This window comes from Bos indicus x Bos taurus, chromosome 8 (genome assembly GCF_003369695.1).
Source record: "Bos indicus x Bos taurus breed Angus x Brahman F1 hybrid chromosome 8, Bos_hybrid_MaternalHap_v2.0, whole genome shotgun sequence".
In the NCBI taxonomy this organism is placed as follows: domain Eukaryota; kingdom Metazoa; phylum Chordata; class Mammalia; order Artiodactyla; family Bovidae; genus Bos; species Bos indicus x Bos taurus.
The window spans coordinates 69,390,512-69,404,341 of record NC_040083.1 but is presented as its reverse complement, the minus strand read 5'-3'; the positions used below and the strand labels follow the sequence as shown (position 1 = coordinate 69,404,341).

General features: G+C 41.3%; 1 protein-coding gene across 1 annotated transcript in view; it reads right to left on the bottom strand.

The window, feature by feature from the left end:
- Positions 1-3,990: 3,990 nt before the first annotated feature.
- The window catches only part of PIWIL2 (piwi like RNA-mediated gene silencing 2), a 79,744-nt gene continuing 69,904 nt past the window's right edge, over positions 3,991-13,830 (bottom strand). Inside the window, exons 20-22 of the mRNA XM_027549852.1 lie at positions 7,157-7,410; positions 6,619-6,726; positions 3,991-5,809 (exon numbers count right to left, since the gene is read on the bottom strand). Coding sequence (XP_027405653.1) covers positions 5,653-5,809; positions 6,619-6,726; positions 7,157-7,410 — 519 coding nt within the window. The 3' untranslated portion in view covers positions 3,991-5,652. The remainder of the gene's footprint in view (positions 5,810-6,618; positions 6,727-7,156; positions 7,411-13,830) is intronic.

The window sequence follows — 13,830 nt, the reverse complement described above, 5'->3', positions numbered from 1 at the left end:
TTTATAAGCAATCTCTCCGGTTGTTTTTAAGATTAAGATTCTGTCTTTGGTGTTCTGTAGTTTCACTACAGCACATCTAGGAATGGCTATGCTTTTCTTTATTCTCAATTATTTTCTTCTGGTGGAGGATTCATATTTGTCTCTAATTCTGGAAAATTCTATTATCTTCCATATTGTGTGACTTATTCTATTTTAACCTGCAGCAACTCCTATTATACCTTCTCACTCTCTCCTATGTCTTCTCTTCCATTTGTTGTTTAGTTGCTAAGTCATGTTGGACTCTTTGTGACCTCATGGGAACCTACAACACACCAGGATTCCCTGCCCTTCACTATCTTCCTGGAGTTTGCTGAAATTTATATCCACTGAGTCAGTGATGCCATCCAATAATCTGATCCTCTGCTGCCCTCTTCTCCTTTTGCCTTCAATCCTTCCCAGCATCAGGGTCTTTTCCAATGAGCCAGCTGTTCTCATCAGCTGGCCAAAGGACTGGAGTGTTCGCTTCAGCATCAGTCCTTCCAATGCAATCCAGGTGACTGACCATTTGTTTCTGCAGGGCTACAGGCTCTCAACAGTCTAGGCAAATCTTCATGATAATTTGTCACCATGTGGTCCTTCCACATGCTAATAATACTAATTCAGGCTGCACATACCTGTCTGTGGGGCTTGGGGATTTCTCATGAATGTCTTTTGCCCTTAGTTTCTTCCTACTGCCCTTGGATGGTCAGCATGGACTTTCTACTCCCCTTCCAGGCTCCAGCTGTCTTCATCCAGAAGAATTCACTCCAGCAATCCTGTGCCTCGCAGGGTCTAAGGTTGCATCTTCTATCCTTATCTGAAATGAAAAACCTCAGTGCTCCCATCCCTGCATTTTGTCCATAACCCTGGGAGCTATGTTGGCATCAACTATAACCACAAAGGTCCGTATAGTCAAAGCTGTGGTTTTTCCGATAGTCATGTACAGATGGAAGAGGAGGACCATAAAGAAGGCTAAGCAGCGAAGAATTGATGCTTTTGAACTGTGGTGCTAGAGAAGACTCTTCAGAGTCCCTTGGACATCAAGGAGATCAAACCAGTCAATCCTAAAGGAAATCAACCCTTAATATTCATTGGAAAGACTGATGCTGAAGCTGAAGCTCCAAAACTTTGGCCACCTGATGCAAAGAGCTGACTCATTAGAAAAGACCCTGATGCTGGGAAAGATTGAGGACAGGAGGAGAAGGGCGTGACACAGAATAAAATGGTTGGCATTATCAACTCAGTGGACATGAGTCTGAGCAAATTCCAGGAGACAGTGAAGGACAGGGAAGTCCAGTGTGCTCTTCATGTGGTTGAAGACAGTTGGAAACGACTTGGCAACTGAACAACAACATAACCACTCTGCCATCCCTTTCTTTCTTCAGCCTCAATTATTTTTCTTCCTTCCTACTTCCCCCATCATCATCTCTTCCCTTGTTCTGTTTCCCCCAAATCCAGATAATTACTGTAAAAAAAAATTTTTGTTTTCTAAACATTTCTCAGTATGGTCAGCTCAGTCTACCATATTGCCAAAAGTCTCTGAAGTTTCCAGAAGTCTCCCTTACTCATTCTTTCTTTTGGCCATGTGGCACAGCTTGTGGGATCTCAGTTCCCTGACCAGGGACCCAGGGATTGAAGCCCAGTCAGCACAGTGAAGGGCATCCCTGGTGGCTCAGCAGTTAAGAACCTGCCTGCAATGCAGGAAACATGGGTCCAATCCCTGGGTTGGGAAGATCCCCTGGAGGAGGGCATGGCAACCCACTCCTGTATTCTTGCCTGGAGGATCCCACAGACAGAGGAGTCTGGCAGGCTATAGTACATGGGGTTGCAAAACAGTTAAAACATGACTTAGTGACTAAATAACAACAACAGGAGAGTGAAAGCACTGAATCCTAATCTCTAGACCACAAGGGAACTCCCACCCTAACTCATTCTTTTAAAAAAGTTATTTTTTAGAGCACATTTTTAGGTTCACTGCACAATTTGCAAAGGTTAGACGTTTCCCATATACACACAGCCTCCCCCATTATCAACATCCCCCACAAGAATGGTGCTTGTGTTAATTACAGTTAGTGAACCTACATCAACTTCTTGTCATATCACTCAAGGTTCAAGGAACATCAGGCTTCATATTCAGTGTTTCACATTCTATGGGTTTGGACAAATCCACAATGACATGGATCCACATGTCATTACACATAATTACAGTATCCTACAGAATAGTTTCCTTGCCCTAAAACTCCTCTGCCCATTCATCCCTCCTTCTCCCCAAACCCTGATCCTTTTACTGTCTCTATAGTTTTTGCCTTTTCCAGAATGTTATATGGTTGAAATCATACAGTATGTAACACTTTCAGATTGGCTTCTTTCACTTAGTAATATGCATTTAAGTATCCTCCAGGTCTTCTCATGGCTTTGATAGCTCATTTCTTTTTAGCACTGACTAATATTCCATTGTCTCCTTATACCCGTGTTTGTTTATCCATTTACCTACTGCTGGACATCTTGGTTGCTTACAAGTATTGGCAATTATGAAGGAATAAAGCTGCTATCAACATCCAGTGCAGGTTTCTATGTTGATGTAAATTATAAACTCTTTTGGGCAAATACCAAACAGTGTGACTGCTTGATCATATGATAAGGGTATGTTTTGATTTGTAAGAAACTACCAAATTGCCTTTTAAACTAGCTGTGCTATTTCGCATTCCCTCGGGCAACGATGGATGATTGAATTTCTGTTCCACATCCTCACGAGCATTTGGAGTGGTCAGCGTTTCGAATCTGGACCATTCTATAATAAGAGGTATGCAGTGGTATCTCATTTTAATTTGTAGTTCTCTAATGACATATGATGTTGGGCATATTTTCATATGCTTATTTGCCAACGGTATATCTTAGTTGGTGAAATATCTCTTCAGGTCTTTTTGCCCAATTTTTAATCAGGTTGTTTTCTTACTGTTGAATTTTAAGAGTTCTTTGTATATTTCCGATAACAGTCCTTTATCAGATATGTCTTTTTTTTTTTTTTCCTTTGACATGCCTCATAGCACGTAGAACTTCCCTGACCAGGGCATTCAACTCGAGCTCCTACAGTGGAAGAACAGTCTTAGCCACTGGGCTGCCAGGGAGCCCCTCAAACGTGTCTTTCTCAAATATTTTCTTTCAGTCTGTGGCTTTTTTTTCTCATTCTCTTGAATTTCCTAATTTTTTTAAAAGAGAGAAAATAAGTCTAGACAGGGAAAGGTAAGACACTCAGAAAAAGCTAGGTTTAGGGGAAAAAAAGAGAAAATAGGGTCTTTCTCCAATTATCCCAAATGACTGAGAAATTTCAGGCACAAGTTATAACATTTTCAATATGAAGAGGTAGTCATTTATAAAACTACTTCCCTTTTCACACCATTCAATAAAATGCTGCTCAAGTAAAAAGGAGCTAAATTAGATTCTTTTAAGGATGAGTTCAAGAAACACTGAATCACTGAAGATGGAATTTCTAAATAAACAGAAAAGGATGTAGTGGTGAAGTAAGCAGTCAGGGTTCTTTGGGAAGGTACTTAAAAAGGTTACAGACACACCATGAAGTACAAGCAAAGAAGGACAAGCATTAGGAAAAGGCGAGAGGGAAGGGCCACCCTTAGGAGCTGGCTTTTACTCAGGCTAACAAAAATTCTCTGATGGGAAGAGAGTTTTGAAAACAAGACAAAACACACACACACCCATATATACAACACGTGCTTCATTCGTCCCAGAAGACAGACTGTTGGTATTTTCTTCAAGAAATCTTACTGCCAGATCTCAGTGAAATTACCTGAGTACCAATACTGCAGCTGCCCCCAGCATGCCCAGTAACAAATTAATAATTCTAACAAGTGCTACAAGGTTTACGAAGAAAAAGAACTATGTCACTACCATATGTCAACATTATCACAAACACAACTACACATTTATACAAATTTCTTTTTATTTTCTACCCCATGACCCAGTCATTTCACATTAAGACTGAAAAAACAAGGAAAGAAAACCAGGAGGAAAAAGTGAAGAAATGTGAATTAGGAAACCTAACTTCAAAAGAGAAATTCAAAATGCTTCCAAAGAGAATTGGAGAACTGTTTGATCAAAACCAGTGATCCAATGTGCCTGATTCTGCAGTGTCTACACCCCAGGTCTCAGCCCTTCGCTGTCCCTCACTCCGCGTGGAACCAGAAGTGCACATGAGACCACGGACCCCCACGCTGCTCAGCCTCTGCCGCATGCTGCAGCCAACGCAATGCTAGGTTGCTTTTATTCATCTAAGGAGTTTTAAGCTAAAGTTTCTCTTCTCACACACTGTCATATAAAATGAGGATTTCTGAGTCATCCCTCCCTGCCATCACACAAAAAAATTAATAAATAAAATAAAATACACACACAAATAAATACAAATTCCAAAATGTTAAATAAAACTAGCTTTTAAAAATCTAGATAAAACAAGGTAAGACTGAATTAGCCCTGAAGGGACTGGAAGATTTTTAAACAGCAGAAAAATAAACACACACACAAAACACACTGAAACGTGCAGGCACAGTGACAACCTTCTAAACTAAAATGTCTGGACTTTGGAAGGAGTGTCATGCTTCCCAAAGCCAACTTCTGGAAATCTTAATGCAGACTCAGAGAAATTCCTAACAAAATGAGCTAATGGCCGGGAAAAGAGTATTGAGCAAGGGAAGTGAGTGGTTCAATTTGCAAACATATCAACAGAAAAGGAAGTGATACACTGCAGAGAAAGGGTCAAGAAAAGCTCATGGCCTGTCATGAACCTTTGAAGCTACTGAATTTCACATGTTCTGATTTTTAGTTTTAAAAAACTGAAACTGACTAAAGGTCAGTAACAAGGACAAGGAGCAAAGGTATCTTGGTATGTGTGTGTGTGGTGGAGGTCGGGGTGGGGGGGAGGTAGGAAGAAACCAACACTGCATACTATAAAGCAACTGAAGTATACAGATAAAACTGCGTTTGTCCTCTCAGGAGGCAAGAAATAACTAAACACTCCTTCCAAAGCTAGTTCAAGTCATGTTTCATCAACTCAATCCCTAGAGACGATTAGGTCAGCAAGAGCCTGAAAAGTACCCACCAGCTGGTTTCACGACATGTCTTTCACATTTGCCAGCAACAGCCAAATCCTGAGAAATTTTGCCTTCTTACCTTTCCAGTTGCCCAAATAAAGTAGCTCTCTACTTTAAGAACTTTGCAAAGACTTCATTCACTATCAGCTCTGGACCAGAAATGAGAACTGCTCAGTAAGCAGAGTTTATAAGTGTAATTGCTGCTTCTTCAGGCTTCTACAGCTTCTGTCAGCTTTGGAGACTCCTGAAGGGTCACCCATCTTCACCCACCCCATCTACACTGCAGCAGACTACCTCCATTTGCTCTACAAAGGCAACAAGACAATTTCTAGCTGAAATTTATGTTGGAACCTGATTCTCAGTGTTAACAGACTTAGAAAAGAAAATGAAAAGAAAGATATTCTACTGGGTTGGCGAAAGAGCAAACACCAACACAAACCCCTTTCCGGTTGCTGTTGACCCTGCACAGATGAGTTCACAGCTGAGTTCAGAAGTCTGCCTGTTCTGACCAGCCCGTGTCCTGACTGTCCAGTCACAGGAAGAACAGGTTCTCGCACAGCTGGATGGCTGGTTCGTGGTGCAAGATCTGTCCTGACAGGAAGGCTAGCTTGTGGGCATACTTGCAAGGAGCTGGAACTCTAATGGTACCAGGCCAATTCCAGTACATGTGGCACAGTTTGAAAGTCAACCTGTAGGCCAAGAAGAAAACATGAGCCTTATCACTCTCCATCTTCAGTGCAAAGCATGATTATGTCCTTCTGGGTGCATGACACAGCATATTTACCAGCAAACTGGGGGACTGAGGAATATATGATGCAACTTTTTGGAATTATTATTTTTAAGTGAAATTATTTCCACTATTTTTAAGTGAAGAGGACATGGGGAAATTCCCAATTTAGGTGCTCCTGTTTTTATAGCAAAACAAGGAAAACAACAAGAACACTTTTTTTTCTCTTGTCTCAAGAAAAGGCTGCAGAAAGAGAAGTACCCCAGCAAAGTATTTTTTACTCTGAGCTCAAGAGCAATGGGTCTCAAACTTGGCTGTGTGTCATAATCACTGGGAGCAGTTTTTAAAAATACAAATGCTTCAGAATGCTTCGAGGTGAAGCCTGGTTGGTTGTTAGTAATTTTTTGAAAGGTCTTCAAGTAATTTTACCATACAAAAACGATTATCAATTATTCCTCGAAAAGATATATCATTATCATCAAAGACATAAAGAAACTCAAGGGGTAAGGGGGCAGGCAGTATTTGTCTTTTCTGATTATATAAGAGAAAATGAGTCTTAGTAAATCCAACTCCAAAAGATAAATTCAAAATGCTTTCAGAAAAAAAATGCTTTCAGAGAGAATCAGAAAATTATTAAGCCAAAACCAGTGATTTGTTGAATTAAGCCAAATCCAATTTGCTGAATTCAGAGGTTTTTAAACTCCAGGTCTTAGACTTAGCTCAGTGGCCAGAATTATTCACAAGTTAGGAGTAAGTTACTGGTCAGCTCACCTCTGCATATGATCAGGGCTCAGGTTTGCAGTGTTGAGAACACAAACATAATGGGTTGGAATGCCACAACCCTGCCGCACATGATGGGCAAGAAGGTAGAAGTCCACCCTAGTAAGGAAAAAGTACAAACTAATGGTATAGTTACAGAGCTGGAGATGCTCCTTCATCTAAGGCTCAGAGAGGTCAAATGACTGGATCAAGGACATCACAAAGGCAAAACGAGGATGAGAATTCAGGTCTCCTGACTCAACAGGTTATTTAAAAGTGGTGGTAGAAACGATCACATCTGTGTGCAGAAGATTAAGCATGCATATTCTTAGGAAAAGAATGCATGTTCAATATTTTATACTTAAGAGCTAAAAGCTTCACTGGTGGTTTGTGTGTTTTCTAAATAGCTTTTAAAATTTTATTTTTTACCAGGAAAATCTCTTGAAGATCCCATTCCAAATCTCTCTAGGCTACCTCCCCATTCCAGTACCCAGGGAACAGAGAACTTCCCCAAACTATTCTTGTTGAAATACGTGTTTCGCCCACTTACCACTCACAGCTTGTTATCGTATGATCTACCACAGTCCCAGGGGAGGGAGTTGCAAAGTTCTCAGTGGCAGCCAGGTACAGGTTGGTGCTGATTTTCTTCTGCACTACAAACACCACCATCTTGGGATGATAATTCTCAAAAGCTTCAAAACACTTCTGTAGCTGAGGAATTTCATAGCTGGCAACTGTCTTTAGTTGGCCATCAGACACTCCATCACGGTACACCACAATCTTATCTGGGAGGCAGTGGTTCACCTGAAACGAAACCTTGCTGAGGTGAACCGCGGGGCCCAAGGGCTAATGACCACCGGCAGAGGGCGGCTCACCCAGTGAACAACCTGGAGACATGGCAGTAGGTCCCTCTCACAGCTAGACCTGAAGCCATCATGTTGAAAGGGCAAGGAAAGGCAGCTTCTAGTCATTTCTAGATTTCCTCAGGGTAGCAAAACAGGTCTGGCACAGCCAAGGTGTTATAAAATATGGAACCAAATAAGCAAGCTCAGAGTCATATACACAAGGCTTACACTGAAACAGTGTGAACAAAGTTAAAAAGAAGGAAAATTACAGGCTTGAATCAATCTTCCTTCTACTTGGATTTAACACTAAATTACTGTCTATGCAAAGAACAAGGTGAACTGTTGAAGAGATTCTAACATATAACTGCACATGCCACAGATCCACCAGCCTGATATTTTTGTGCATCAGCAACATCCAAAGTTGCTAAAACAAGGATCCTTTACTAAATAATTATTCTGTGTGTGTGTGTGTGTGCTTAATCGCTCAGTCATATCTGATTCTTTACAACCTTGGAATTATTGCCCTAGTTGAAGTGCTTTTTTATCGTTTTTTCTGTCTACTATCTATTCCACTTTTTTTTTTTTGGTAAGAGCATTTAAGTGTTCTTCTGCCTCCAACAGGATAGTCTGGTGGGATTTTAATTGAGCTGCCTCCCCCTAATCCAGGCCTTCTCAGCCTCAACACTATTGATGTGTGGGACCAGTGAATTCTGTTATTGGGGGCTGACACCAGAGCATGTTTCACAGCATTCCTGGCCTCTACCCTCTAGATGCCAGTAGCTCTCTCTCCCAGTTATAACCCAAAATGTCTCCAGGCTTCACAGTGGGAGGACAAAACTGTCCCCAGTTGAGAATCACTGCACTAACGAAAAGACAGGAGATGATTCCAGCTACGCCAGCAGAATGCTTTTCCCTCACTCTGACTCTTGAGCAGAGAACCAGAAACACTTGGAGTTTGATGGTGCTTTTTCAGGTCCCTGCTTCTAGAACTCCTTTCCATTTCCCAGTTTGACGCTCAACCTTCTCACCAATTCCCTGAGGCTCTTCATGATCTTACCAACTAATCTCCATTTTGCTAAAGTGAGCACATTTCTGTGACTTCCCAAAGAGTCTTGATATGCTGTGTTAAAGGCTGGGTAACATAGGCACTGAGATCTGAAAAAAACCTGATTTCACAGGTGAGGAAACAGAGAAGTATGACACTGGATCTGGGGTCAGGAGACCTGGGATGAGTCTGCATGTGTTGCTCCTCAGCTATGCTGTTGAAGACTGTTTCCCCACTTGAAAATAATGATCACCTCACCTTCTTCTGGAGAAGGCAATGGCAACCCACTCCAGTACTCTTGCCTGGAAAATCCCATGGATGGAGGAGCCTGGTAGGCGGCAGTCCATGGGGTCACTAAGAGTCAAACACGACTGAGCGACTTCACTTTCACTTTTCACTTTCATGCACTGGAGAAGGAAATGGCAACCCACTCCAGTGTTCTTGCCTGGAGAATCCCAGGGATGGGGGAGCTTGGTGGGCTGCCGTCTATGGGGTCGCACAGAGTCGGACACGACTGAAGCGACTTAGCAGCAGCAGCACCTTCTTCTTAGGGTTGAGAGATAAAGCGTGTGTATCATGAATACAAAAGCTGAAGACAAACTAGATCAAGGAAATACAGATATTCTGAAGCACAGGGAAGGAATCTAACAAGATCAATGGAGTGTAAATCAGAATCAAATTCAACTGAGGTATTCACTAATATTACGTCTTTCTTTAAAATTTGCTAACCCTGGCAATCCACTCCAGTATTCCTGCTTGGAGAACCTCATGGACAGAAGAGCCTGGCAGGCTACAGTCCATAGGGTCTCACAAAGTAAGACAAGACTGAAGCGACTTAGCATGGCTCGGCAACCAACCACTGAGGGTGAGACACTATACTTGGTCCTACGTAAGATTCCAGTAAGAGTGAAGGACATGATTCCTGTTACCAAGGAGCATGAAAATCTAATAACATAGTTAACATTCAACAATGGTAACTTTTCTAGGTCATCTAGCCCATCCTCCTCATTTCATTAATGATAAGACTATCATCTAGGAGGGTCAAAATATGAGACAAGTCACAATACTGAAACATTAATGGTAAATATACATTGTCAAATCACTTCAGTACTGCGGTAAATACATGAAACAATAAATTCATTAATATCCTGAAAGGAGGACTGTGCTTGTTGGCCTGGTGTCTCTAGCACTAAATACAATGGTGAGGGTCAAGGAGAAAAAAGTATCTGCTGAAACTTTGAGATGTTTTTTTATGTGTGATTACATTCATTCACTGAACAAACACTTAATGCCCACTAGATATGAGCCACTGTGCTAGTCTCATAAAAATTATCTTGAAAGGATGTTCAAGTATTAGTCGCTCAGTCATGTCCGACTTCTTGTGATGCCATGGATCGTAGCTGGCCAGGCTCCTTTGTCCATGGGATTCTCCAGGCAAGAATACTGGAGTGGGTAGCCATTCCCTTCTCCAAGGGATCTTCCCAACCCAGCGATCGAATCCCCGTCTCTTGCCACTGCAAGCAGATTATTTACCATCTGAGCCACCAGGGAAGCCCCCAAATTATCTTGATACCTTCCAAATATTAGTGGAACTTAAAACTGGGGAGACACACACTTAAAAGTAAATGCTCTCAAAACATTATAAATAATGTAACAAAGGTACAAATAAAACGCTATGAGAAGAGAGAAGTATAAGACATTTGTTCCCTGGAGTAATATGTGAACCTCAGTAAAAGAATCAGCAGACACTTCAGTCAGCAAAGGCTAAAAGGATTCCAGGTAGAGCTTGAGCAAAGTTGTAGACTGTGACTAGACAAGGGGCAAGTAAAGAACTGGAGACTGACCTATATGATGATGTAAGTAACCCAAGTGTCCATCAACACAAGAATGGGTAAGCAAAACGTGGCATATACATCCAACAGAATATTATTCAGCTCTTAAAAGGGAGGAAATTCTGCAATGTACTACAACATGGATGAACTCTGAAGACATTATGCTAAATGAAACAAACCAGTTGCAAAAAGACAAATGAGTTATCATTCCCATGGATGTGAGATACTCAGAGTCATCAAAATCAGAGGCAGAACGTAGAACGGTGGTGGCCAGGGGTGAGGGGGTGGAGAGCATGGGAAACACTTGTTTAATGAAGAGAGTTTCAGTTTTACAACATAAAAAGAGCCATGGAGATGGATGATGAAGAAAACTGCACAACATTATCAATGTATTTCCCACCATTAAAAAGTTATACTTAAAAAGGGATAGAATGTTAAGTTTTATATGTATTTTACTTAATTAAAAAACACTGGGGGCTTCCCTGGTGGCTCAGTGGTAAAGAATCCTCCTGCCAATGCAGGAGACATGGGTTTCATCCCTGGTCTGGGAAGATCCCACATGCAGCAGAGCAACTAAGCCCATGCACCGCAACGACAGAAGCGCCCAGGCTGTTCCAGCCTGTTCGCTACAACTAGAGAAAAAAAAGTCTACGCGGCAACAAAGACCAGTACAGCCATTAAAAAAAAAAAAATGGGGGGAAAAAAAGGAGGAAGAAGAGGCCAGCAAGATATTGGCAACAGTAGGTGCAATAAGGGCAGGCTAAATTCTGGAAGAGTTCCCAAATAATCACTGGCTCAAGATACTTCCACCAAGTAGATTCTCCCAATTCTGCTAAGACAAGGGAAGTGAAAGTGGAACTGAGAAGCAGAAAGAACCTATACACTCACACATCGTAAAGCTGGCTGCTTCCAACTTTTGATTCCAAAGGTAACACTGTGGCCCTTCTGTCTTCAGAGTCAGATACCAGTCAGACCAGGCTGGTAATCACAGCCACAGCCAGAGACACATCAGAAGCAACAGGGGCTGCATCAACTACAGCTGAGTTTAATTTTCTCCAACCTCAGGCCAAATCACAGACAAACTCAGCATCAGGTGATTACTAATCATGAGCGCTAAAAGCTACAGCAAGTGTCAAGAACAGCTTAGCTTTGATTTTCACACGTGAATGGAAAGCGACCCTGGCACTCAGACTCACATGTCAGGCTTCAGTGGTCCATGAGACATCCCAGTACTAGAGGAGCCTCACAGGCAGCGGGAGATGTGGTCCCGGAGCTCTGACGAATGCTATGGGCCACAAGCAGTGGTTCCCAGGGTATGCTCTGGGCTCCACTCCTTTCCCATCCAGGAGTCCCTTAGTCATTTTAAGGAGTCCACAAAGTCAAAACTGTTCTCACAATACCACTACATTACTTGGCATTTTCACTATAATTCTCTCACAAATATTCACCAGAATTTTCCAGAAAGTAAATGATATGTGACACCACAATAAATTAAATGCAGGACATTCCCTTGCCTTTTACTAACCCAAACATTACAGCCATTCACTGAAATGTAAAACATACATTACCAAACATTTTTAAAGTAGTTATCTTTAATTTTACTACTCTTGAGTATCTCATATATGTGGAATCATAGGGTATTTCTCTTTTTGTGATTATGATCTTTAAAATGTGATTTTTGTTATTCACATGAATTGAGCTTATTAGTATTTGAAAGTAAAATTTAAAAATATAAAACATTCTCAGTTTTAAAATCTAATGATAATAATCACTGATAGATATACTCTTATACAAACAAAAAACTCAGTAATATTTAAGGTTTCCTTAGACCAGAAAATCTGAGAACTGCTGGACTAGAAAAATAAATCTAAATACAGATTTTAAATAAAACCATAGATGAAATGAAGCTTGCCAGCAAGGCCTCATTCATAGACCAGGAATTCTGGGAAATCCTATAGCTGAGGATAATTGGAAAAGCTGGACAAAATACAAAAACATCTATGTGAAGGCACGTCAGAGGAAGGGTGGGGGCCCAGGGAAATAAGCCAACGTTTCGCACCTGTTTTTCCCTTGGCAGCATGTATTAATTTGTTGATTCCACACACGTACATGCTAGATGGATGTTTGGGAGTAGTGTTTTTTCTAATTCACAGCTTTATTGAGATATAATGTACGACACCGTAAAAGACACTCTTTTAAGGTACAAGAGTCAAAAGTTTTAAGTTTATAGAATCTTGCAACCATCAATTTTAGAATATATTCATCACCCCAAAAAGGTAATCTCATACGCACTAGCAGCTATTTTCCACGACCCCTCAACCCCAACTCCTTAAACACACTAACCTACTTTTTCTTTCTTTGGATTAGACTGTCCTGGACAAACATAATCAATAGGTGGTCTTTGTGACTAAATAGTTTCACTGAACATAATATTTTCATAGTTCACCCATGTTGTACCATGTATCAGTATTTCATTCCTTTATGCTGCCAGATAGTATTCCATCACATTGTTTGTCCATTCATCAATCATATGAAGTATTTTCACTTTTGGCTATTATGAATAATACTGCTATATGATCATCATATACACGTTTTTGTGTGGACATATGCTTTCAGTTCTTTTGGTTTACATCTAGGAGTAGAATTGCTGGGTCTCCTGTAACTATGCTTAACATTCTGAAGAAATGCCAAACTGTTTTTCAAAGTAGCTCAACTATTTGGCAATCCCACCAGCAATGCATGAGGGTTCCAATTTCTCCACATACTCAACAACACTCTTTTTTATTTTAGCCATCTTAGTGTGTGTGTGGGCTCCCCGGTGGCTCAGATGGTAAAGAATCTGCCTGCAATGTGGGAGACCTGGGCTTGATCCCTGGGTTGGGCAGATCCCCCAGAGAAGGGAATGGCAACCCACTACAGTATTCTGGCCTGGAGAATTCCATGGACAGAGGAACCTGGCAGGCTACAGTTCATGGGGTCACAAAGAGTCAAGACACAACTGAGCAACTTTAACTTTCACTTTAGTATGAGTGTGGTAGCATCCCATCATATGTGCATGTTTTTAAATAAAGACTTTGTTTTTTAGACCAGTATTAAGTTTACAAACAAACATGAGGCCATAGTACAGAGTTCCCATATACACCTTCCCCACCAATCACAGTTTCCCCGATTGTTACTATATTACATTAGAATAGGACATTTGTTACAACTGATGAATACTGATATATTATTATCAACTAAAGTCAACAGGTGGCCCAGTGGTAAAGAATCTGCCTGCCAATGGAGGAGATGCAGGAGACCCGGGTTCAACCCCTGGGTTGGGAAGATTCCTGGAGTAGGAAATGGCAATCCACCCCAGTATTTTCACCTGGAAAATCCCATGGACAGAGGAGCCTGGCAGGCTACAGTTCATGGGGTCACAAAGAGTTAGACACGACTGAGCGACTGAGCACAGCTCACAGTTTATATTAGAGTTTACTCTAGTACATTCTATAGGCTTTGA